Below are 25,851 nucleotides of genomic sequence, written 5' to 3' on the forward strand. Positions count from 1 at the left end.
GTTTTGCATTTTCAAAGAGGCAGGTGCATGGTGCCTGATGTCTAATTACAATATTTGTCATCATAACAGTGTTTGCAAAGAGTGCATCAAAGTAACATAATTATCTGGAAAGCAACATCCGGACCACAAAGGGGAAGAAGTAATGGACACTAATGGGTTACCAGATCTTTAATTAAGCACAAAGATCAAGATGAAGAGAAAGAAAATGTTTTAGGGAAAAGATGAAGAGAAAGAAAATGTTTTAGGGAATTTGTATCCACTTCAGGCCAACAGGGAGGCATGGGCAGATGTGCAGAGCTGATAAAGTAAGGAGCAAATGCATGGAAATGACATTCAAAACCAGAGATGTGAAATACATTACCACACAGCCATGGGAGGTTTCCATTTCATACAAGAAATGCTGCTGCTGCTCCTCATTTCGGTAAACCTAGCAGCCTAGAACATTTTTGATTCTACTATTAAAAAGAATTTGGACCTACTGTACTCAGAGAATGTGGAAAGCTGTTGTGATGAGTTTTCTTCTCTCCTGGGTGCCAGGTAAGAGCATTTCTTCTCTTCCCTCCAGCTCTACTAGTTGACAAATCAACTAAAAGACATGGTGGAATGTAGGATGGATGTTGGAATGAAGGGCAGTAATTTCTCCAGTTCACTGGCTTTCAAAATGATGATAGACAGCAAAGCAAGAGGCAAGGAAGGATACTGTGGGACTCTGCCTAGAACACGGACTTTTGAATCTTACCATACTGAGACATTCATCTTCTCATTTTGTTCCTATTCCAGAAGCCACCCAGAAACAGATTTGTGGTTACTATGATGTGGCCAAGTACCTGAACATCTCTTCTAAGAAGGAACTCTTCTCATACACCGTACCCAAGATAAATTGGGAAGAAGCTTTGGAAGTTGATCTAGACTTCACCCTGGTGTCCATCCTTTCAGTGGTAAGAGAGAATAATCATTACATGTCTGGTCTCCAGTGATAAGACTAAGCAAAAATACTGAGGAGGGGGGAAAGAAAGGGAAGGAAAGTTGGAGCAGGGGAATAATTGTTGGGGTAGAATTACAAAACACTCATGTGCTAGTTTAGTAGCTGCAATTCCAGCAGGGCCACCAGCAGATCAGCCAGCAGGGGAGCAGGAATTTTAAAAGAGGGTCATCCATCTCCCTCCCACCCTCCGGTAGTGCTACTATCTGTCTTAATTTTCTAGGGCGGGAAGAAGAGAATACATTAATCTTTACCCTTTTGCTTCTTTGCAGCAAGAAAAAATGCAGGTGGTCACTTTCTATTTCTGGCTACTTGTGGTAAGGTCCTCTTTCTTCTCTGCAAGTAACAAACAGATTCATCCTCCCATGAGAACCCAGAGGAGATTTTAAAAACAACAACAAACTAATATAATTTTTCCTTCCACTAGAGCTGGAAAAATGATTTCATTTCATGGGATCCCTTGGATTTCTGTAACATTACAAGGATCACTCTTCCTGTGAAACTATTTTGGACCCCAGACATTTACATAGATGAACGGTAATGCTGCTTTTACTCAATGTGGAATGCGTTTTCAAACTGCATTTTGAGGGCAAATTTGCAGGGTTGCCCTGAAACCACATTACAATTTCCATGCCCAGGCATCAAGAAGGCTGCCTGCCATGATAGCCAGATGTTTAACAGCACTGGGATAGAGGATGAGCACAAATGCGGGCAGCATTGCCAGGACTAAGCCAAGAGCTTGTGAATTTTGCATTGTTTGGCTGAGTTTAGGTTACCTGGCATTTCCCTGGCACAGAGCTAAATGAAATATAATCTTCCCCAACCACCCATCTATCATGCAAAATAGCCACTATCCTACAAATGCTGTGGTAGATTGCTTGAAATACTTGGTTTTACTGGCTTAAATTCTTAAATGGTTTAGGTTAGGTATTATTATTATTATTATTATTATTATTATTATTATTATTTACTTGGATTATTAAATAACATATCGCAAGTTCATTTTTCTCAATTGTTTGAAACTGAATCCAAGCATTTAAAGTTTTTATTTTTGTTCTGCCTTTCTTCCCCCACCTCTAGCTAAGGATGATATAATTTAGGTATCTGTGAAAAGGACCATAGATGGTTTCTGATTGAGGGGGGTGCTAAGGGGGACACAGTGAGTGGTGCATGGGTTCTGCAAGCCAACAGCATTTTGGAAGTGCTGGCCACCTCTCTCTCGAGACCTGGTGTGGGAGCAGTGGACTTTGGAAGATTTCAACCATGCTATTTGTAAATAAACAGGTATTACAAAATGCCACAAGCCTCCTTCTGGGGGGAAATAAAACAGGTAGGGGCCACACACTTGGAACATCTCACCACTGAGAGAAGTGATGTGATCTCACATTATCATTACTATTCCGATCTCCAGACATTTTTGTGACAGCTGCTGAATATTGCAAAATATTGGAAATATTTTGGTTGGAAAATTAAAAAATTACAGAATCCACCTGGGCTTTCCTATAAGGTGACATTGTTTATATATGAACGTATTAATGTCTTATTTGTATATTATAAATGTTCTCATAACCCCCTTTGGTTATATTTTATACTCTATTATTATATAATACATGCAGTCAATCTCTGTATGTTTGTTTGGTTGTTGTATTGACAAAGAGGGTTTCAGTGTAGGAGCCAAACCTATAAATTGTCTCCTTCTCCTCCTTCTTCATCTCACATCCATCCTTTGAAGTACACCTCTTCAGGTTGTCCCCAGCATTCTCATTTGTTTGCTTGCTGCATCCATACAAACCCTGCTGTTAGTTTCAGATCATCCACCCATTGCATAGGTGGCTTTCCCCCTGGTCTTTTAAAATGGTAGAGTCTCCACACTACTACCCATTGACCTAGATCATCTCTTGCCACATGCCCTGCTTAAGTCCATTTTTATTAATGCAGGTTGTCTAATATGTACAAAATGCTAAGCTTTCCTTACGATAACCGTATCTTTAGGGCCGATGAAGACAAGTTCACACTCAGCCCTATGGCATTTGTCACATCCAATGGCTACATTCATATGCTTCAAACCTACCGACTCACTTCATCCTGCGGTCTGGATGTCCATGCATTTCCTTTCGATAAACAAAAATGCAACTTAACCATGACCACAATATGTTCAGGTAACACAGCCAAGCACAGCTGTATTTCTTTGAACTGTCATGATTGTTTGATTCTATCTCTCCATCCATGTACTTTTGAATGCACACTCCCAATTGATATCCCATATGCTCACTCTTCAACCTTCACAATTCTCCCCTTTCCCACCTAGGTCTTGCTTGCCAAGCCTGCCAGACCTACCACCCCTTGTTAAACCTTTGCACCACTCCCGAATCAGCTTCCCAACACCCAACTCCTCTTAACTCCCCAACCCCCACGTCTCTTACAGCTTCCAAAATCTCCCAATTCTCCCACAGCTCACCCCACCCTTCCCTTTATACTTTTACAAATCTCTCCCTTTGCAACTCATCAACTTCACCACCACCACAAAGGGCAAAAAGACTTTCCTCTTCACTCCAACAGCAGTGGTGACAACAACAGGGTTAGCATAGCTGTCGTTGTGTGAAGGAGAAACCCCTGCATTTCAAAATGCAGGCATTTTTCTCTCCTTCTCTGAGCAGCAATCATAGCATAAACTTTGGGGTGGGATAGATGTTGGAGAGACCTTTGCCCCTTTGCCCTCCCCACCATCAATGGCAGTGGAATCAGAGGTGGAATGTGGGGTAGAACTGTCCTTCCTGCTCCTTTGTGGCCTGATCACTCTACCCATGTCTTTGCATTGCTCTCTCACTCTGCCTACCTGGTATATCCAATCTGCAGTTTGCATGGCTGCCTATTGGTGGCCATGAAAACTGCTGCATGATGACAGCCTTACAATTTTGTTATATAGAAAGATAAGATTAGGTTGCATCCAACTAAGACCTACTCAGAGTAGACCCATTGAAATAATGGACCTGAGTTAGCCATGCCCATTAATTTCAATGGGTCTTTACAGAGTAGGACTAGCACTGGGCACAAGGCATTATTATTTACTTACTATATTTCTTATCTTCCCTTCACCAGGAGGTTAACACTGTACACTCAGCTTCTGCTTTTCCAAATGTGCCTTACGTTCCCTGTTTTCCACATCTTTCTTGACTGTCTCCCTATTATCACTCCTTATCGTATGCTTGCTCCCCCTGCCAATGTCCCCAGGTCAAAGTCTTCTCTCAGTTTTGAGAGTTGCTCCCATGGGAGGGTGACCACATGTTTGCTATTGGTATATCACTACCAGTTTGGGTCTGATGCCACATCGGGGCTTAATTCGCACACTGAGCAAGCTGTGGGACAAGATGGAACAGTTATGGCACAACCTCAAAAGGAAGACCTAAGAGGGCTGACAGACATCACTACTGTATATACACAGTCTGTGCTCCTAACGGGTTCATCAGTGTTATGTTTCATATATATATACTTTACTGAGGATGTGATTGTGATTTTCTATTCTGCCCTAAACTAACAACCTTCATTTGTCTTCTGCTGAATCTAGATAAGGAAATACTATTGAAGAGCTCTAAATCTTCCATGAAAGCAAACCAAGATAGTCACAAAAGTTTCTTGAGCAGTGGAGAATGGAAGTTTGAAGAATTGAGGATCATAGAGCACACCTGGGGATATGATATGAGCAACTTTAGTATTGTCACTTATGAGGTATTTGGTTTCTAATACATTTAGAAAACATGGGAACACTGAAAGATATCCCTATATATCTAGTGTTTGGTTTTATGCTTAAGACAGAGTTTGTGTTCGTTTTTATGCTTAAGCAAAATTTCAGGAATTCTGCTTAAATTTTTAGGGTAGTGAATTTACCTAGATGAAGGTCTACCAGGCTTGTATGTTGAGCACACTGCTTTATGAGCAGCTTGCAGGCATCAGGCGTGTTGCCTCAATGTCTTCCACATGCACTGCGCCAGGCAGATTTTGAGCCACACATGGCAGGACAGAGTCTCAAGCAAAGATGTGCTCTTGCAAGCCCACATTCCTAGCATGTCTACACTCCTGTCTCAGTCATATCTATGTGGGCAGCTTGGTCATGTCCACAGAATGGAATATGGCAGGACCCCCAAGGATGTGCTTTATGGGGAGCTGGCTTCAGGCACAAAGCCCATTGGCCAACCAACTCTGTGTTACACAGAAGAAGGCTGGCAACATCAACCCCACCGTGTGGGAATCCCATGCAGATAACTGCAGAGCTTGGAGACAAGCAGTCAGGTCATGCATCCACAGCAGTGACCAGAGAAGGAATGACTGCTGGGAGGAGAGCAGAGAGAGGAAACGCCATGGTGCATCTGCTGCAGCACAGCTGGATGCCTTCATCTGCCCCAGCTGCAAGCAAACATGTCTCTCCCATATTGATCTCTACAGCCTCAATAGCAGACAATGTGCCTCTCCAAAAGTTTAACTTCACTCCCCAAAGGCACATCCTTTACCAACCAACCATTATTAGCTCATTTTCAAAAAAATAAATCAATTGTCCTTTGCAATATGTTGATGATGGACACTTTGATTTTAAGTAATCGTTCAAGCTGCAGCAATACAAACAGAATAGCATCCTGAGGTTGCAATCCTATGCACACTTATCTAGTAAGATCATTGAAGAAGTAAGCATGCATTGGGTTAGTGGATGTGTTGCGGAAGCAAGCACAACCTGGATTCTTCCAGATGACCTGTTTATTTAGTTTGTTTGTGGGCAGGTTAGATGTTGTCGTGTCAAATACAGTGTTATCCCACACTTTCCATGAAACATTTTAGGAAGAGAGAAAATAATGGTCTCACCCACTCCCCCCTTTTTTTATTGATTTTCACATTTATCACAAAGAAAAAGAAAAACATTACAAAACACAAAACAAAGAAAAAAGACACAAAAAAGAATTATCACTTCATAACCCTAATTTCATTACATTGATAACTGACTTCCTCAAATCCCCTCTAACTGAATTTCATTATATCACCTGTTTAACAGTTCTCCAAATGGTCTCACCCACTCTTAGGCTGCTAAGAATAAGGACCATGGGCAAATTGATGCTACTAGTGAGACTGAAAGGATAGTACCATTCTTTGCTGTAATCTTCATTCTTGTTTTGTCCTTTTTTGGGACAGGTTTCTATGAAGAGGCAATCCATTTTGTATGTGTTGGTTCTGATCCTGCCAACTTTTACTCTGTTCTTGCTGGATATGGCTATTTCTTATGCGTTTGCTTGCCCTGGAGAAAAGATTGCTTTCAAATTGACACTGATCCTGCAAGTCTCACTCTTGTCATTGATTCTGAATGATATGCTACCGTCAGCATCCGATGATCCACCAGTCATAGGTAACCACCTTTTACTGCACAGATTATTCAGCCCTGGCAGCCTTTGAACAGTTTTGGGGGGGCTGTTAAATAGTTTTGGTTGCTTTCATTGGACCTACTCACATTGTGGTCCAGCAAGCAGGTCCCTGAGTCAGTAACTGATTTTTAGCTGGATATATTATTTTGTAAATCGTAATTACCTGGCATTGTACAGAACTAGATACTCCTTATCATTTGTTTAGTACATATTAAAGCACTTCAATGACATGAACTTGCGGATCTTACAACAGCTCTGCAAGGTATCTTGGTGTTATTATCCATATATCTCAGATGTGGGGAAAGAATGAGAGAGTTTAGCGGGCCACCCTGAGAGATTTGTCCTAGGGAAGACATCCTGTTTTGCAGCTGCTATGCTACAGTAGCTTTTAGTTCAACACTGGCAGTACCCATTGACCCCCGCATGAGATAGGGAAAGAAGGGTCTCTTTAATGCCTTTCTGGTGGCGCTGTGGGTAAAAGCCTCAGCACCTAGGGCTTGCCGATCGAAAGGTTGGTGGTTCGAATCCCCGTGGCAGGGTGCGCTCCCGTTGCTCGGTCCCAGCGCCTGCCAACCTAGCAGTTTGAAAGCACCCCCGGGTGCAAGTAGATAAATAGGGACTGCTTACTGGCGGGAAGGTAAACGGCGTTTCCGTGTGCTGCGCTGGCTCGCCAGATGCAGCTTTGTCATGCTGGCCACGTGACCCGGAAGTGTCTGTGGACAGCGCTGGCCCCCGGCCTCTTGAGTGAGATGGGCGCACAACCCCAGAGTCTGTCAAGACTGGCCTGTACGGGCAGGGGTACCTTTACCTTTACCTTTACCATTTGAGAACAGCAGCAAAGGCCTGCAGTGTGTTATGCATCTCTGACAAAGGTTTGCACAGCACAATCTTCTAGTGAACAACAGCATGAGTCTAACCATGCCCATCCATGAGTAAGTCCTGTTGAAATCAATGTGACTTACTCCAAGGAGTTAGGAGTGCACCCCAGTTGAGTTAAATCCTCAATGTTCTATGGATTGGAAGTTGGCACTCCTTCAAGGAAAAGGTGGGACAAAGGAACAGATGGTCAAAGCCACTTTAATAGCTGCCACAGCACCAGGATTTATAGAACCCAGGGTCCACAGAACCAGAGATGGGACAGGTGTCTCCACTTAGGCCTGAGGAACCCCAGTACATGGCCAGTCCAACAGCATAGGAATCACACCAAGTGGGAGGCCATGGGACTCAAGAGCAATGTCCATTTTCGGGCCAGAAGGTGGCCCTTTAAGGGAGACTGGATTTCCAAAAGGCAGTTGTTCATATAAGAGTTGTGGACTGATGGTAGAGGCCTCAGTCCAGTTCCAACTCCAGTTTGAGCAACTTGTCCCCTAGGAACTCTCCGTGGTGCTTCAACAACTAACCAGTCTTGTCCTATGGGTTCCTCTGCAGGAGAAGGACAGGAAGACAAAAGTAGTCTTTTTAATGATGAATCTATTTGATTGGCCATGGAAATCCCTATTTCTCTCTATTTCACTATTATGAATTTCAGAGAGAAGGATTCCATGCTAGCCAAAGAGGGCAAGATGACTCGGTTTTGTGTTTCAATGCTTTGGTGTATTTTTGGATTTATCCTTATTTTATACCTTCTATAATCTACAAAGTGTGTGAGTTTTGGGGCATTTAATTCTCATAAAGGAGAACTAGAGCCTCTACAAGTTTCTGCAAGCAATCTGGTCCATTTGCCACTGTAGTTACACTGGTGATCAGATGCCCACAAAATCTGGTGGCGAGAAGAACCATCACCCATTGTCACTATCCCAGGCTCCATCTACAAACGCCGACACTACCATCACTACACTTTCCCCACATTCCTTTGGAGTTAGACCTAATTCCCACTCAAATTATCTCAAGCTCCCCCAAAGCGACCATCATCTATACCAGTGTTTCCCAACCTTGTGCCTCCAGATGTTTTTGGCCTACAACTCCCATCATCCCTGACCACTGGTCTTGCTAGCTAGGGATGATGGGAGTTGTAGGCCAAAAACATCTGGAGGCACAAGGTTGGGAAACACTGATCTATACCATACATACATCCCATCACAGACAAAACATCTACAGATATAGGAGCACCAAACCAGCAACCCACATGTTACTTGTGTGGTCCCTACAGCATAGCTTCTCAGTGCCACAACACTCCCCATTTCTTTTCTGCCTCCTGCCAGGCCCCTCCCACTCTAGCGTAAAAGAACAGTCGCCTGAAGGGCCAAATGTTTACCATCCATTTCTTCTCCAACACAGCCATGTTTTTCACCGGGATGTTTTTATTTATGGTCTTTGGTATCCTGGAGAATGCTTTCATACTCTATCTTAAAAAGAAGAAACCAGAGTCCCCACCCTCCATGAGGAATAAATTTATGAATATAATTCTGAGAAAGAAGAAAAAGCAATCCGAGAAGCCTTTGGCTGATTTAGGTAAGCGCTTTCCAAAATGTTCCCCCCCCCCCTCTTTTTCTTACATAATGGAGAAAAGGATCATTAAAGAGGGAGAAGGGGGCAAATGTCAAGCACCATAATCCAGTGCTTTTAAAAAAAACACCAACCCAAAACCTTTTCACAGTACATTTTAGGAGTACGTGAAGGATTGGCTATTTATTTAGTTTTTTATTTAGCTAATTTATGGATCACTTCATGGCATAAATTCATGGAGACAGTGTCCAGTCCCTCCTGAATGTACAGCTGGAACAAGGCTGAGTTTGTTTCTGTGTAATGTAAGAAATGGACTTGAGGCATCAGGCTGTCCCCATTACTCCTCTGATGAAAGAGGTAAGAACATGGGGTTGGATCAATTGTCCAAGAATTGAGATACTGTAGTAGAAACCCACTGGACGACCTTCAGGATTTCTTAGGTTGCTTCAACAGGTGAACCAAATGCCAGAATTTGGAATCAAAACAGCCAGTAGTTTTTTAACTCTCCATTTTTAATTCTCAAACAATGTCTGTTCCTACATAGGATTTTCTTAACATGTTAACATATACAGTCTTCATTTTCTTCCATGCAGGAGACGGGCTGCCCAAAGGGAGCCAGCAGGCAGGCAGATCATCCTTGTCAGAAAAGTGCCGTGAAGAAGAGAGTTTGGTGTTTCTGAAACATATTAATGCAGAATTGCAACAGATCAGGAAACATCTCTGCCTAGAAGAATGCCAGGATGACTCTGAATCAGTTGTGTGGGATAATAGGATCCTCCTTGTGGAGAAAGGGCTTTATTTTACCCGCCTGATTTTCTCACTCATCTTTTTAACTTTTGTTGCCGTACAGTGGACATACTAAATTATATATTATTGGTATTTGTGGTAGACCAAGGGGTGCATAACCAATGTCCATTGTACAAGTATGCTAATTTACCAATCTGTTATTTGTATAAAGTCAGTAAATGCCACCTGATGAAATGCCTCAGCCAAGTGGTGTTTGCTGCTGGAAGTTTGCTTACTAAAGTCAAAGCCTTTCACGCTTGGAAATATGTAAAAACACTGCAAAATTTACGACTCAATCAAGCCTTGCAAAACCAGTTATTCAGAAGTGCTGGTTTTTTCAAGGCTTCATTGAGTGGCAGGTTTTCTGGCCTGGCGTCAGTATGTGGCATCCTCAAACTTTTGCCTGGGCCCCAGCAGGGTTCTCTGCTGACACCATATTCATGCACTCCTTTGAAAAACATGTCTTGGTCCAGGAGTTGCCATTTAAATTTCCCACAATTCCCCAGAGCAATGCCTCATTGGAGGCATTGTGGGAATTTTACACGGTAACTTCTGGAGACTGCTATCCAGGTACATCAGAGAAAAGCCATTGGCGTAAGATGGGGGCCCATGAGTAGACATTTTGCCAAGAGCTCTTTCAAAGCTGGAGCCACCTCTGCACATTTTGTCTTGTTTCAATGTACTTCCCAGAATAATCAGTACCTAAGGTGCAAAAACAGGAGTGCTTTGATGAAGAGTTACCTAGCCGAAGATGAAGATGAAGTAGAGGTGGTTCTGGCAAAAAAAAAAAAAAAGGTGGTCGTTTTAATATGATGTGGGTGGTGTAAGTAGGGAAACTGAGTTCATCTAAGTTGTGTATCTATCATCCCTGACATTGCTTGTCTTTTAAATGCTTAATAAACACCCACACTTAGCATGCCTAGTTCCCCACCCCTGTTTTTCCAACTGCACAATCTTTTCCACATCTTATGTCCAGCTGCACATACAAAAAAGAATTCCTGCCTTAAACTGAGGATGATTTCATATGTAATAGCGATAGCCTGTGGTAAGTTGAAAGTTCTCAAAGTTCATGAAAATGAACAGCACAAATAAACATGCAACCGATTAACTCCACCATGCATGACAAGCTACTGTGCTTCATATATCATATGCCACACTGCTTGTGAGATAATTCTGAGCTACCTGTGCACTAGTGATGACTTGCTGGTCATGTAATAAGCTGCATATAATCTCGCCTTCCCAAATAACACATTTCATACTTTTATATTTCAGTATTGTAGTTTCCCCTGCTAACTGTAGTTTCTTGAGGGTGTCGGAAATTGTAGGTCTGTGAGTTCAAGATTCTTTGGGACGAAGCCAAAGATAGTATTTATAAATAAGAGGTGCAATATTTCAACACTTTTGAAAGTTCAAATAAAATAACTAGGGGAGCTAAGTTTGAAGAAGGGGTGGGGAATTTTTATGCTATCACAAAGGGAAGGTGGTTATTTTTTTTATTAAAAAAAGGATGCGAAGCATGGCCTTAAGTCAAGGATGGAGAACGGGTGGTCCTACAGATGCTGCTGGACTTCAATTCCCATGAGCCCCAGCCAGCATGGCCAAAGCTTAGGGACAATGGGAGTTGCAGTTCGGCAACATCTGGAGGTTATGAACTGTAGTTATGTCTAAGAACCATGGCTCTGTCACAGAATTTTGGCAGCATCTATACCAAACCACAATTCTCAGGATCATTTGAAAACACCAATGGGTTTAAACACCGTAGATATATGTGAGTAGGGTTGATATGCCTTCAGGCCCTACTGTGTATTTTACTAAGTGAAGTGTGTTGCATTTTCAAAGAGGCAGGAGTGTAGTGCCTGATATCTAATTACAATATTTGTCTTAACAACATTTGCAAAGAGTGCATTAAAAGAACAACTCATAATTGTCTGGAAAGAAACATCCGGACCTCAACGAGGAGTAAGTAATGCATACTAATGGAAGCCAGATCCTTAATTAAACACAAATCTAGAGGAAGCGAAAGCAAATGTTTTAGTTGGGTGATCCCAACAGGGAGAAATATACAGATGCTAATGCAGAGCCAATAAAGTTATGAGAAAATATCATTACGAGCAAATGCATGGAAATGAGATTCAAAACCAGAGATGTGAAATGCATTACCCCACAGCCAGGAGAGATCTCAGTTTCACACAGAAATGTGGCTCTTCCTCACCGCTGCAAATTTAGCAGCCTAGCAGATTATTGCTTCTTCTCTTAAAGACACTCTTAGAGAAGAATGTGGAGAGCTGTTATGATTAGTTTTCTACTCTCCTGGGTGCCAGGTAAAACCATTTCTTCTCCTCTCTCTCGCTTTAATAGCTGACAAATCAACTAAGAGACTTTATAGAAGGTAGGATGGATGCTAGAATGAAAGGCAGCAGTTTCTTGAGTTCACTGGCTTTCGAAATAATGGGATACAGCAAAGGAAGAGGAGAGAAAGGATACTGTCTGACTCTGCCTAGATGCACCTCTTTGCTGGGGCTTTTGACACTTGAGATGTCTCTTTTTAGCATCCGCCTTATTTTCGTATTCTTAAGATTCTTTAAACTGCTTTTAATGTTGTGTTTTCATATAATGTTGTGTTTTAATTGTAACTGGAAGGGAGAATAACATTATAAAAGAATAAAGGGGAATTGAAATGTGTGAGGAAAAGGCTGAGCCAGTGAAGGCTGGAATGTGAAGGTTGTGTTTGCAGGAGAACCAAGCGAGAAGGATGGATCAACAAATGTGCAGGAGCTATTGCTGTAACTGTTGAGGAAAAAGGAGGGAGGGTTAAACCAGTATAAGCTAGTAGAAAGACGTATTGCCATATAGGGACATAACAGCCCCTTTGCTTCCCTGTGCTTGTAATTGTATAAATATGTATACTTCTTTCATATTTGGTGTGCCATCCATAACTACTTGCTGGTTGAGGCTGCGTGAAACCAGACTTGCAATATCTAAATAAATGTCCTATTTAACTAACAATTGGTGTCCGGATTCTGTTGGCCTTCCAGGCTGAACCCACAGGATATTGGGTACTGAACGCCAATATTTCCCCAGCATAACCAAACCTGGAACATTAGGTTGAAGAGCAGGTAATAAATTGTAAAGAGAACAAGAACAAGAACAGAACAAGGACTTTTGAATCTTAGCTTACTGACACATTCATCTTCTCATTTTGTCCCTACTCCAGAAGCCTCCCAGAAACAGAATTGTAGGTACCATGATGTGGCTGAGTACCTGAACATCTCTTCTAATAAGGATCTCTTCTTATACACCATACCTCTGAATGATTGGGAAAAGCCTATAGAAGTTCAACTAGACTTCACCCTGGTGTCCATCCTTTCAGTGGTAAGAGAGAATAATCATTGCATGGTTGGTCTCCAGGGATGGGCCTAAGCACGAATACTGGGGAGGGGCAAAGAAAGGGAAGGGATGTTGAATGTGGGGTGCTGCCTTACAATTGCAAACTGTTGGGGAGAAATTGCAGAACACTCACTTACTGGATTCATAGCTTCAATTCTAGCTGTGTGTGACAGGTAGGGCCACCAGCCAGTTGGGGACGGGTGGATTTTTAAAGAGGGACATCCATCTCCCACCCACCCACCCACCCACCTTCTAGTTGTACCACCAATATATTTGTCTCTGTGTTAATTCTCTAGGACAGGAGGAAAATAATGTGTTAATCTTTTCCCTTTTTGTTCCTTGCAGCAAGAAAAATTGCAGGTGGTCACATTCTATTTCTGGATGTATGTGGTGAGGTCCTCTTTCTTCTCTGTAAATAGCAAACAGATCTATCCTCCCATGATTTTATTTTATTTTATTGTAAGTAATATATTTTTTCTTTCCTCTAGTTCTGGGACAATGAATTTGTCTCATGGAATCCCTTGGATTTCTGTAACATTACGAATATCACTTTGCCTGTGAACCTTTTTTGGACCCCAGACCTCTACATAGATGAACGGTAATGCTGCTTTTATCCCATGGTGAATATGTTTCCAAACTGCATTTTCAGGGCAAATTCACAGGGTTGCTTTTGGTGCAGCCATGTACTGAAACCACTTTACCATATCTATTCCAAGGCATTGAGAAGGCTGCCTGCCATGATAGCCAGAGGTTTAACAGCACTGGGCTGGGGGCTGAGCACAAATGCAGACACCATTGCCAGGGCTAAGGCAAGAACCTGTGAATTTTGCATTGTTTGACAGAGTTCAGATTGCCTCGAGTCTCCTTGGCACAGAGTTTGGTCTAAGGGCTCGTCCACATTCTGCTTGTTCTTCACCCCCAGTTTCCCGCTGACGTTATGGGAATAAATTAGAAAATTGTGCAAGTTTTGATTCATTATTCGTTTGTTATAAGTATTTTATATCAACATTCAGTCATATTTTATGTTTTATTATTGCCATGAAATCACTATCTACATGTTGACCCTTTAGATCAGGGGTAGTCAACCTTTTTGTACCTACCGCCCACTAATGCATCTTTCTTGATTGTAAAATTTCCTTACCGCCCACCAGTGCTCAATGGAAGGAGGATTCAGCTTGTGCCGTAGAACCCCCCACCGCCCACCTAGAATCCTGAAACACCCACTAGTGGGCGGTAGGGACTAGGCTGACAACCCCTGCTTTAGATTGGTTGATAAGACCATGAGAGTCTTAATCTCAGGGTTGTGGGTTTGAGCCCCACGTTGAGCAAACAGATTCCTGCATTGCAGGGGGTTGGACTAGATCAGTCTTTCTGAACTGTGGGTCCCCAGATATTGTTGAACTACAACTCCCATCACCCCTAGCTAGCAAGGCCAGAGCTTAGGGATGATGAGAGTTGTAGTCCAACAACATCTGGGGACCCACAGGTTGAGAACTGCTGGACTAGATGATCCTTGGGGTCCCTTCCAACTTTACAGTTCTATGATTAACAATGAGGCTTCCCATGTAGGTGCCAGACTTAGGGGTTATCTAATCTGTGCAAAATGCAAAGCTTTCCTAATTACAATACACTGTCTTTAGGGCAGATGAAGACAAGTTCACACAGAGCCCTTTTGCTTATGTATCGGCTGACGGTTCCATTCAAATGTTTCAAGCCTACCGACTGACTTCATCCTGCAGTCTGGATGTCCATGCGTTTCCTTTTGATCAACAAAAATGCAACATAAGCATAATGTCATCGATACATTCAGGTAAAAAAATGTATTTCGTTGAACTGGCATGATAGTTGGCTTCTCTTTCATTTGTACCCTCTTGAATGCACACCCCCAATTTGCACCCCATGAACTCACTCTTATGTTGAACTCCAAACCACCACACTTCACCCCTTTTCCACCTATCTCAGCAATTATTGTAACCAGGGGCTGTAGCCCAGCTTGTGTGGCTCACCAACCACACTAAACCCTACGCAGCTTGCCAACTCCCCTCCATTTACACCTCACCCAATCCCGCCACAGCTCTCTCAATGGCCCCAAAGCCCTAACAGCTTGCCCAACCCCCCCCCCTTGCACATCACCAACCCCTACCTCCAATGGGGTTGCCAACAAAGGGAGCATAGTTTCTGCTGTAGGAAGAGACAAGAATGGCTGCATTTTAAAATGCAGGGTTTTTTTCGCATCTCAGAGCAGCAGCGTGGGGGTAGGGGTGGGGGGAACAGATGAAGAGGAGATTTTCTCCTATTTGTTCCACCCCTCCCCAACATTTATGGCATGGCTGCAGATGTGGTAAGAAGCGAAAAATGCCTGAATTTCCAATTGCAGCATGATGACAGCCTTACAACTTTATTATGTTGTAAGATAAGATTGGCTTAGTCAAGTCCATTATAGTGGTACCTCAGGTTAAGAACGTAATTCATTCCGGAGGTCTGTTCTTAACCTGAAACTGTTCTTAACCTGAGGTACCACTTTAGCTAATGGGGCCTCCTGCTGCTGCTGCACGATTTCTGTTCTCATCCTGAAGCAAAGTTCTTAACCTGAGGTACTATTTATGGGTTAGCGGAGTCTGTAACCTGAAGTGTCTGTAACCTGAGGTACCACTGTACTTTCAATGGGTCGATGTGAAGTAGAACTAGCATGGGGAACAAGCCATTATTATTTGTTCCCTGTATTTCTTATCCACCCTTCATCAGGAGGTCCCCACTATACACTCCGCTTGTGTTTTTCTGAATGTGCCCTATGTTCCCTGTTTTCTGCATCTTTCTTCACTCTCTCCCCATAATCACTCTTCCCTGCATGTTTGCTCCCCTTGCCAATGGTCAAAGTCGCCTCTCAAAATTAATTCAGAGTTGCTCCCATTGGAGGCTGACCATGTGTGTGCTACTGATACATCACTACCATTTTTTTTGAGCAAACTGTGGGACAAGATGGAACAGTTATGGCACAACCTCAAAAGGAAGACCTAATATGGATGTGACTGTGATTTTCTATACTGCCCTGAAGTAACAACCTTCCGTATCATTTCTCTTCTACTGCCTCTAGACAAGGAAATGATAATGGTGAGCAACAAATCTTCCAAGAAGGCGAACCAAGATAGTCGCAAAAATTACTTGACCAGTGGGGAATGGAAGTTTGAGGAGCTGAGGATCATTGAGCACATCATGGAATATGATGTAATTAACTTCAGTGCTGTCACTTATGAGGTATTTGGTTTCTAATACATTTAAAAAACATGGAACAGAAAAAGATCTCCCCCTATGTAGCCAGTGTTTGTTTTTCATGCTTACGAGTTTTAATCCACACTTATTTTCAGAACTTCTGCTTAGATTTTAGGTTAATTTTAAAGAGGGTAGTATGTTATTGGCTCATTTTCATTTCTTAAAAAAGAATGCAAGTGTTCTTTGAAATATGTTGATGATGGACACTTCGATTAAAAACAAAACATAGTTAAACCAACAGGGAAAACAATAAATCAGAAGTTCATTTTGGAGGAATGCTTGCCTAAATAGGTACCGTATGTCTACAGGAGCCAGTGGAATGCCAACACTGCTGGAGGCCTTTTGTATTTCAGCAAGGCGGGAGGCATTCCACAGCCCTGGTGCCATCAAGTTCTGATTACAGTCATACTTCGGGTTGAATATGCTTCATGTTGAGCGCATTTGAGTTGTGCTCCGCAGCAACCCGGAAGTAACGGAGCGCGTTACTTACGGGTTTCGCTACTTGCGCATACGCAGATGCTCAAAATGACGTCACACGCATGCGCAGAAGCGGCGAAAAGCTTGCCGTTGCTAGTTACGTTTGCTTCTGGATGCGAACGGGGCTCCGGAACGGATCCTGTTCGCATCCCAAGGTACCACTGTATTGAAATTTTGCCTACCAGGCCAATACAGACATAGAAATCTTTGTTTTGCTTCAATGGTAAATCCCTCAGTGGTATGGGGACCCATTTCAGGGTTTCTGCAGCAGCTTTTTTATCCCGCTCAAGGTCCTGCCAGGGGCTCCATTGTTTCCTGCAATTGCTATTGTTATTAATATTACATTTATATCCCACTTTTCCTTCTGAAACATTTTTGGAAGAGGGAAGACGGTGGTCCCACCCACCAATGGGTTGCTAAGAATAAGGACTATGAATGAATGTATGCTACTAATGAGACTGAAAAGAGAGTTCCATTCTTTGCTGTAATCTTCATTTTTATTTATTCATTCCCCCCCGCCTTTTTGACAGATTTCTATGAAGAGGCGCTCCATTTTGTATGTGTTGGTTCTGATCCTCCCAACTTTAATTCTCTTTTTGCTGGATATGGCTATTTCTTTTGCATCTGCCTCTCCTGGAGAAAAGATTGCCTTTAAAATGACACTGATCCTTCAAATCTCATTTTTGTCAATGATTCTTAATGATATGCTACCCGCAACATCAGATAATCCACCAGTCATAGGTAAACCACGTTTTATACATGTCTTATTTCAGCGCTGGCAGCTTTTGAACACTTAGGGGCTGTCAAATAGTTTTGGTTGCTTTCATTGGACTAATTCACATTGTGGTTTAGTTAGTGAGCAGGTCCCTGGATCAGTAACTAACTTTTAGTTGGAGGTGCATTTTGTGAATCATCATTATCTTGCACGGTACAAAAATAGAATAACAATACCCCCTCAGCAATTTGTTTAGCACTTTAATATGGTCAAAGCACTTCAAATATATTATCTTTCAAATCATATAGCAACCCTGTAAGGTCGGTCAGTATTATTATCCCTATCTTCCAGCTTGAAGGCGAATTATTATTATTATTATTTTATTATGTATTACATTTGTATGCCTCCCTTTACCTGTAGATCCCAAGGCAGTTCACAAAATAAATCACAATATATATATATATATATATTAAACAAGAAAATACATAATAAAAACAAAAACAACCCAATAGTATCCCATCCCACAACACATTTTAAAAGGGCGAAAGAAATAAAAATATTGTCCAGTAGCACCTTAGAGACCAACTAAGTTTGTTCTGGGTATAAGCTTTCGTGTGCATGCACACTTCTTCAGATACACTGAAACAGAAGTCACCAGACCTTTATATATAGTGGGAGGGTGGGGTGTGATTCCTCTCAGAAGGGTAGTAGGAGATGGGTGATTGACTCAATGGGTATGGTAAAACTGTTGATGACTTTTAATGACTGCAATTAGTCCTACAAGAAAAAGCAAGGGATAGTATACAGATGACCAAAAATAGCTATAGCATATGTAATGAGACGAGAATCCACTATCTCTATTCAGACTAGTTCTATCCATAGTTTTCAGTTTAGACCAACATGGCTACCTACCTGAATTTTAAAAGGGCATTAGACATCAATCAGCCAAAGGCCTGGTTGAAGAGGAATGGTCTACCTGGTGCTTAAAGGTGTATAATGAAGGTGCGAGGTGAACCTCCCTGGGAAGAGCATTCCACAAACAGGGAGCCACTGCAGAAAAGGCCTGTTTTCTCATGTTGCTGCCCTCCAGACCTTCCTTCTTACTAGGAGGGAGAGAAGGGGTTGGGAAGGGAAGGGAAGGAGCTGGATGCAGTGCAAGTACACTAGCAGGAGTGCCAGACAGGCTCTGCTGATGCGCACTCACCCCAGACTGCCCCTCTCAGTTGCCTCCTCTCTCTCCCTGACAGTAAGTGCAAAAAATTCCTTCCAGTAGCACCTTAAAGACCAACTACGTTAGTTCTTAGTTGGTCTTTAAGGTGCTACTGGAAGGAATTTTTTGTTTGGACTATGGCAGACCAACACGGCTACCTATCTGTAACTGACAGTAAGTGGTAAGTGATGTCACTGTTGGAACGCGAAAGAGGCAGCTCCACCACACTAGGCCACTTCTGAATTCAAGGACACATTCTAGCCAAGCAGACACTCAAGGAGAGCAAAGGGCAAGCCTATTGATAAGGACTTGGCCCATTGAGAATTTCAAGCACTGGAAGAGTCCTTGGGTTCCCCATTCCCACATTAAAGAAAAGACCTCTGAGGGATGCTAGCTTTTCACCACCCCTGTTTCTTCTTCTTCTTCAATGCAGCCGCGTTTTTCACTGGGATGTTTGTATTTCTGGTCCTTGGTATCTTGGAGAACGCTTTTGTACTCTATCTCAGAGAGAAGAGACCAAAGTTGCCATCCTTCAAGGGGAATAAATTCATGAATAGAATCCTGAGCAAGAAGAAAGAGGAATGCGAGAGCCCAGCGATCCATTTAGGTAAGCGTTTTCTGAAATGTAAACTATTTACCATAAGGAGGTGGGGCACTTATAAAGCAGAAGAAGGGTGCAGATATCAAACACCATCATCCATTACTATAAGAAATCTTTTCGCACAAGGGTATGCGCAGGATTTAAGTACAGTGGTACCTCAGGTTACAGGCGCTTCAGGTTACAGACGCTTCAGGTTACAGACACCACTAACTCAGAAATAGTACCTTGGGTTCATAGAATCATAGAATCATAGAGTTGGAAGAGACCACTAGGGCCAACGAGTCCAACCCCCTGCCAAGCAGGAAACACCATCAGAGCACTCCTGACATATGGTTGTCAAGCCTCTGCTTAAAGACCTCCAAAGAAGGAGACTCCACCACACTCCTTGGCAGCAAATTCCACTGTCGAACAGCTCTTACTGTCAGGAAGTTCTTCCTAATGTTTAGGTGGAATCTTTTTTCTTGTAGTTTGGAACCATTGCTCCGTGTCCACTTCTCTGGAGCAGCAGAAAAGAACCTTTCTCCCTCCTCTATGTGACATCCTTTTATATATTTGAACATGGCTATCATATCACCCCTTAACCTCCTCTTCTCCAGGCTAAACATGCCCAGCTCCCTTAGCCGTTCCTCATAAGGCATCGTTTCCAGGCCTTTGACCATTTTGGTTGCCCTCTGGACACATTCCAGTTTGTCAGTGTCCTTCTTGAACTGTGGTGCCCAGAACTGGACACAGTACTCCAGGTGAGGTCTGACCAGAACAAGCTTCTATTCTTTTCTGAGTAATGTGTGAAATGGATCTGAGGCGTCAAGCTGTCAGCATAGCTCAAATAAGTAAGTGTGGAAGGAAGCAATCCATTTTAATCTAAGGTGTGGGCAATTTCACAAGTTTCATTCATTCTGTTAAGCCTCAGATGTGTCACATCTGATCCCTTTCATGCACTTTCATGCAATATAGAAAGTGGAAATAAGCTTAAATCAGATGCAAGCTCTTCTTCATTCATTACGTACTGGAAAATATTGATATTGCTCTTAGAGCCATTTAACCTGCATATCTTAAGGCTGAAACACTTATCTGGGAGTACATTCAACTAAACTTGATGGTGGAACTTAGCTCTCAGTAGGCATGCCTAGAATTGCACTGCAAGAGCCTTCTTGATTTGCAGCACTTTGAGTCTTGCAAGGAAAACCCAGGCCCTGTCTGGAATCAAATAACTGGCATTTGTTTTAATGAAGGTGGAGGTATGTTGCTTCACATTGTGTTATAACAGATGCAAAACGTCCAACATGGCTTCCAGTGAACCATACGCCGGAATTTGGAATCAAAGAAGCAGTTCTTTAACTCTCAATTTCTTTATTCCCAAACAATGTCTGTTCCCAAACGTAACCTTCTTAACAGGTTAACATATATCCTCCTCATTTTCATCTGTACAGGAGACAGGTGGCCCAAAGAGAACGAGCCGGCAGATGGATTTCCGTTGCCAGCAAAAGACAGTGAAGATGACAGCTTGGTGTTTCTGAAACATCTGAATATGGAACTGCAACAGATCAAGAAACATCTCTCTCTAGAAGAACGCCAGGATGACCCTGAATCAATCGCATGGGATAAAACAATAGCCCTTGTGGAGAAAGGGCTGTATTACACCCGCCTGATTTTATCTGTCATCTTTTTAGCTGTTATTATCATACAGTGGACGCGCTGAATTATAGATTATTGGCCTTTGTGGTGGAACAAGGAGCATGGCATTTTTGTAGACTAGATCACATAATCGATGCATGTGATACAATTACACTACATTACCACTAGTTAAGTTGTGTAAGGTCAGGAAATGCCGTGGGACAGAATGTCTAATGCTATTGGATATTAAATTACTAATGGCAAAGCAAATCATTCTTGGAAATATGTGAAAACAGGACAAAATTTGCCACTTAACTGAGCCTTGCAAAACCAAATATTCTGAAGTACTGGTTTTCCAAGTCTTCACTGGGTGGCATGTTTTGTGACCTGGCATCAATGCATGCCATCCTTGGGCAGTTGCCAGTGCTTCAAGAGGGTTCATCAACTTGAAAAGGGTGTCTTTGTCCAGGAATAAATTACCAGAGCAACAGAGGCATTGTGGGAACTTGAAATAGCGACAGCTGGAGCCAGTTGCCTAGTGCTGCCATCAGGTAATCCAGGAAAAGAACAATTGGCATAGAAGGGCTAAATTTTGGCAGGGATACCTTCCCCTGGCCTGATGCTGCTATGTTGGAAGAAGCAGCAACAGGCAAAATGCTTCCTTCTGTGCAACTAGTAAAGGCTCAGACGCTCCCTGTGCTCTATTGTATTTGACAACTCCAGGAAAACAAAGTAAGCATTATGGTAATGTGTGGAATTTGTCTAATTTATACATCTGGTTATGATCAGCAATATGAGTTTAAAGAGCAATATCAGTTTGGGCATGAGCAATTTAACTTGGCCAAAAAGGAAACTGGGAGCATTGTTCGCTTCACTTTCTGTGAACTGCTGCCAAAAATCTTATAATTGCATGAAATGAGTGATGCATAATAAAGAAGTGAATTGACAATATTGTTGCTTCATCTTGCCAGTAAGAAGATCCCTGGTGAATCAGGCCAAAGTCCCATCTAGTCCAGCATCCTGTTCTTGCAGTGAGATGCAGCATGCCTTGTGTTTATGGTTGTCCCTGAGGAGGACATTTTTATTGAAATGTAGCATATACCAGCCTGAAGTCTCATGAGCATCATCTTGTTGCTGTTGGTATTCATCTGTCTCGAGAGACAATGGAGTTTCCCTCAGGGGTGAAGTCATATCGCTGTGTTAGCAGCACCAAAGTAACCTCCCTGGTGCACAAGCCTGGACAGTGTGTATGGGGGTCCTGGGCTGCCCAGATGACAAGACCCCCCCAGTCTTGCTGATGTGGTCCAAAGGAAAGCAGAGCAATTCCTACCTGCCCGCAAAATGTCTTGCCAGAGTGGTGCATGCTCTAGTTATCTCCTGCTTGGACTACTGCAATGCACTCTACGTGGGGCTACCTTTGAAGGTGACCCAGAAACTACAACTAATCCAGAATGCGGCAGCTAGACTGGTGACTGGGGTGGCTGCCAAGACCATATAACACCGGTCTTGAAAGACCTACATTGGCTCCCAGTATGTTTCCGAGCACAATTCAAAGTGTTGGTGCTGACCTTTAAAGCCCTAAACGGCCTCGGTCCAGTATACCTGAAGGAGCATCTCCACCCCCATTGTTCTGCCTGGATGCTGAGGTCCAACGTCAAGGGTCTTCTGGTGGTTCCCTCACTGCAAGAAGCAAAGCTACAGGGAACCAGGCAGAGAGCGTTCTCAGTAGTGGCGCTCGCCCTGTGGAATGCCCTCCCATCAGATGTCAAATAGATAAACAACTACCTGACATTTAGAAGACATCTGAAGGCAGCCCTGTTTTTAATGTGTGACATTTTAATGTATTTTTAATCTTTGTTGGAAGCCGCCCAGAGTGGCTGGGGAAACTCAGCCGAATGGGCAGGGTACAAATAATATATTATTATTATTATTATTATTATTATTATTATTATTATTATTTTGGCACCAGCTTGGCAGCAGGAGTTAGTTGTCTGAAGGAAGCGTACAAGGCTCCATCCACTCCCGATATGTGTAGGGTTTATCCCTTAGCCTTTTCTTCTCCCAAATATATCCCACAAGGCAGCAGAGGTTTAGGATCAGTGTCTTCCTTCTCCTAGATGGGCCTCTTTCCCAGGTTGATGAGCCCCACCTGCCCCTCACTTCCCTCTGCAGCACATGCAGAAATCACCTTCTTGACCATAGGAACCACTCTTGGTCTTGCCTGCTCAATCAGCCAGAGCCTTTTAAATGCAGGGGAAGTCCCTAACTCAACAAGGGTTTGAGACCCATCGGCTGCCCAGTGAGGGAGGAAACCTCTTGGGCACCTGCAGCAGTGCACCCAGGGGTGGGATGAACTGCCCATAAGGGCGGGGCACACAGCACGGCATGGCGTGGCACCCATAGGGATGGGCAGCTGCGGAGTTAGTGGTGGCGGTGTGCGTCCCAGAGGCGTGTGCCAGTGGCGGGGAGCTGCGGGGGGTGGCACCTCCCAAGGCAATGTCCCCCACTGCCCCACCCCCACCCCTACTGCCCCCCACCCCCCACTCTGCCTCTGCGGTTACCCTCACCTGGTTTAGCCAGCCAGTCAAAGCCATTCCCAGGACGTGCCTTCTGTTACATGCTGACAGCTTCTAGGAGCCACAAGTGAGAGCTGAGTGCAGGGTGGAGACCAAAAGTAGACAAACTACCCCAGAACAAGCACAATGTGTCCCCACACCAGAGGTACTGCCCCTCCCCTAGCACCCCATATACCCCGGGCATCATCTACATCTCCTTTTAACAAGATCTCTACATTTTAAAAATTACAGTGGTACCTCGCGTTAAGTACTTAATTCGTTCCGGAGGTCCGTTCTTAACCTGAAACTGTTCTTAACCTGAGGTACCACTTTAGCTAATGGGGCCTCCTGCTGCTGCTGCGCCACCGGAGCATGATTTGTGTTCTCATCCTGAAGCAAAGTTCTTAACCCAAGGTACTATTTCTGGGTTAGCGGAGTCTGTAACCTGAAGCATCTGTAACCCGAGGTACCACTGTACTCAGTATAGTTATATTTACCCAGAACTCACTTCTATTCACCACAAACTATAAAGCACTGAATCTCTCACACATTATCTGTTGCTTGTAACGGAATGCAGTAATCAGCATCGAGTTTGCTAGCTAAACCAAAGGATACTTGGGCCGAGTGTGAGTAACAGAAATGGGAGTTACGTTCCGGGGATTGCGTCTAAAACCCAAATCGTGGGTGAGATTGCCAAAGTCTTTTTTTTCCAAGATGTCCACCCACCTTCCACCTCTTTTAAATTAATTTACCTATTTCGCAGCATACATAAAGCTGAATGCACACAAGTAAAATGTCCGTAAATTGCAGGCTAACTGTACTTCAGGCAGTTTTGGTGCAGCTGCTGTGGCTCATATTTCTTGTTTGTTTGCTGTGTTAGACTGCTGCAGCAAAAACAACAAAGAGTGTGTTCTGGTAAGACTGAGGACCCATGCGGATGGCCTGTTTAATAAATTGTCATTTATCCTGAGTTGCTTGCACAAACCTTAAGGAGAGATTAGACTGTGCCCAGTCTTTACTGAGCATTTATTCTGACTGATTTGCATGGAGGTGATATGGCATTCATGCTTTCTTGCTTGCTTGTTGTATGTTTTCCTCATAGCCATTTGTTCATCAACACTTTTCAGCATATTTCCCTGTAACTTTCCTAAACACAGGAAGTATTTGTTGTTGTTTTTTTAAGTGGATTTGTTGTCCTCGGGCAATGGAGTGTGTTTAAGCCACTTTAACAGCTGAAAGGCTTTCTGAAACTCAGTCCACCAGAATGCCCCCCCCCCTCCTGAATTTGTTCTCTTCCTTTACCTGCTGTGTTTATTATAAGTACAGTGGTACCTCGGGTTAAGAACTTAATTCGTTCTGGAGGTCCGTTCTTAACCTGAAACTGTTCTTAACCTGAAGCACCACTTTAGCTAATGGGGCCTCCCACTGCCACCGCACGATTTCTGTTCTCATCCCAAAGCAAAGTTCTTAACCCAAGGTACTATTTCTGGGTTAGCTGAGTCTGTAACCTGAAGTGTCTGTAACCTGAAGTGTCTGTACCCCGAGGTACCACTGTACATTGCAAAAATGTACAAGACACACGGAGAGGATGAGCCTTCACAGCATTATATCTCCAGAGTGCCTGTCCTCGCTTCTCTCATAGCTTCCGCTGCTGGCCTGAGTTCAGAACAGGTGGGCATATATTCCTCAGCCTCTCCAGTCAGCAGCCAAGTTGGATCTGCCTTTGTTCCTCTCTGCTCCTTGCGAAACAACACTTTTTCCCTGTCACCTCACACACATCCCATCACCTTGCCAGCCTGCCCATTTTCCTGTCTCTCCACTCCTCAGAGCTGGCATTGCCAATGGCCTGGTATTGTTTCCCAAGGGCTCTGCACTTAACTAGCCTGACACAGTCCCACAGCTAGCACTTTCCCTCCCTGTCCCAAACATCAGCTAGATTCTGACATTCGTTAATTTCTCGGAGGTTCCTCTCCCCACAGAAAACAACCTATAACATCATGAACTGTTATAACGTCATGAGAACACAGATCAAAAGCACAGCACTGGAAACCCAGTAAACACCAGAGCACCAGGCCCGCCACACATAACATGACGTCACATGCATATGATATCACATACATGTGACACCATACCACAGCACCAGCGCACCGGGCACCTCAGAGGGTCATGCCAGAGTGCAGAAGTTTCAGTCCTTCAGCGCAACCCTGCTGACAAACTCAGCACCCCTTGGATCTTTATGATGCAGTGGTACCTCAGGTTAAGAACTTAATTCGTTCTGGAGGTCCGTTCTTAACCTGAAACTGTTCTTAACCTGAGGTACCACTTTAGCTAATGGGGCCTCCCACTGCCGCCACGTGATTTCTGTTCTCATCCTGAAGCAAAGTTCTTAACCTGAGGTACTATTTCT

The 25,851-nt window shown here is 43.4% G+C and overlaps 2 protein-coding genes across 2 annotated transcripts in view; both read left to right on the forward strand.

Moving 5' to 3' along the window:
* The first annotated feature begins 297 nt into the window (after positions 1-297).
* On the forward strand, positions 298-9,701 carry LOC310839852 (5-hydroxytryptamine receptor 3A-like). The gene is made up of 9 exons (XM_083728795.1): positions 298-537; positions 781-938; positions 1,255-1,299; positions 1,410-1,519; positions 2,975-3,141; positions 4,548-4,708; positions 6,158-6,368; positions 8,662-8,835; positions 9,423-9,701. Exons 1-9 carry the CDS (start codon positions 492-494, stop codon positions 9,689-9,691), a joined length of 1,341 nt encoding a protein of 446 aa, XP_083584921.1. The 5' UTR covers positions 298-491; the 3' UTR covers positions 9,692-9,701.
* A 2,189-nt stretch (positions 9,702-11,890) lies between these two features.
* The window catches only part of LOC310839566 (uncharacterized protein), a gene marked incomplete at its 5' end in the record, with an annotated part of 29,949 nt that continues 15,988 nt past the window's right edge, over positions 11,891-25,851 (forward strand). Inside the window, 9 exons of the mRNA XM_083728198.1 lie at positions 11,891-11,936; positions 12,830-12,987; positions 13,348-13,392; positions 13,491-13,600; positions 14,643-14,812; positions 16,097-16,257; positions 17,280-17,490; positions 19,108-19,281; positions 20,706-20,961. Coding sequence (XP_083584324.1) covers positions 11,891-11,936; positions 12,830-12,987; positions 13,348-13,392; positions 13,491-13,600; positions 14,643-14,812; positions 16,097-16,257; positions 17,280-17,490; positions 19,108-19,281; positions 20,706-20,961 — 1,331 coding nt within the window. The remainder of the gene's footprint in view (positions 11,937-12,829; positions 12,988-13,347; positions 13,393-13,490; positions 13,601-14,642; positions 14,813-16,096; positions 16,258-17,279; positions 17,491-19,107; positions 19,282-20,705; positions 20,962-25,851) is intronic.

The sequence above is a fragment of the Podarcis gaigeae genome (assembly GCF_964106915.1).
Source record: "Podarcis gaigeae genome assembly, chromosome: 2".
NCBI classification, from domain to species: Eukaryota; Metazoa; Chordata; class Lepidosauria; order Squamata; family Lacertidae; genus Podarcis; species Podarcis gaigeae.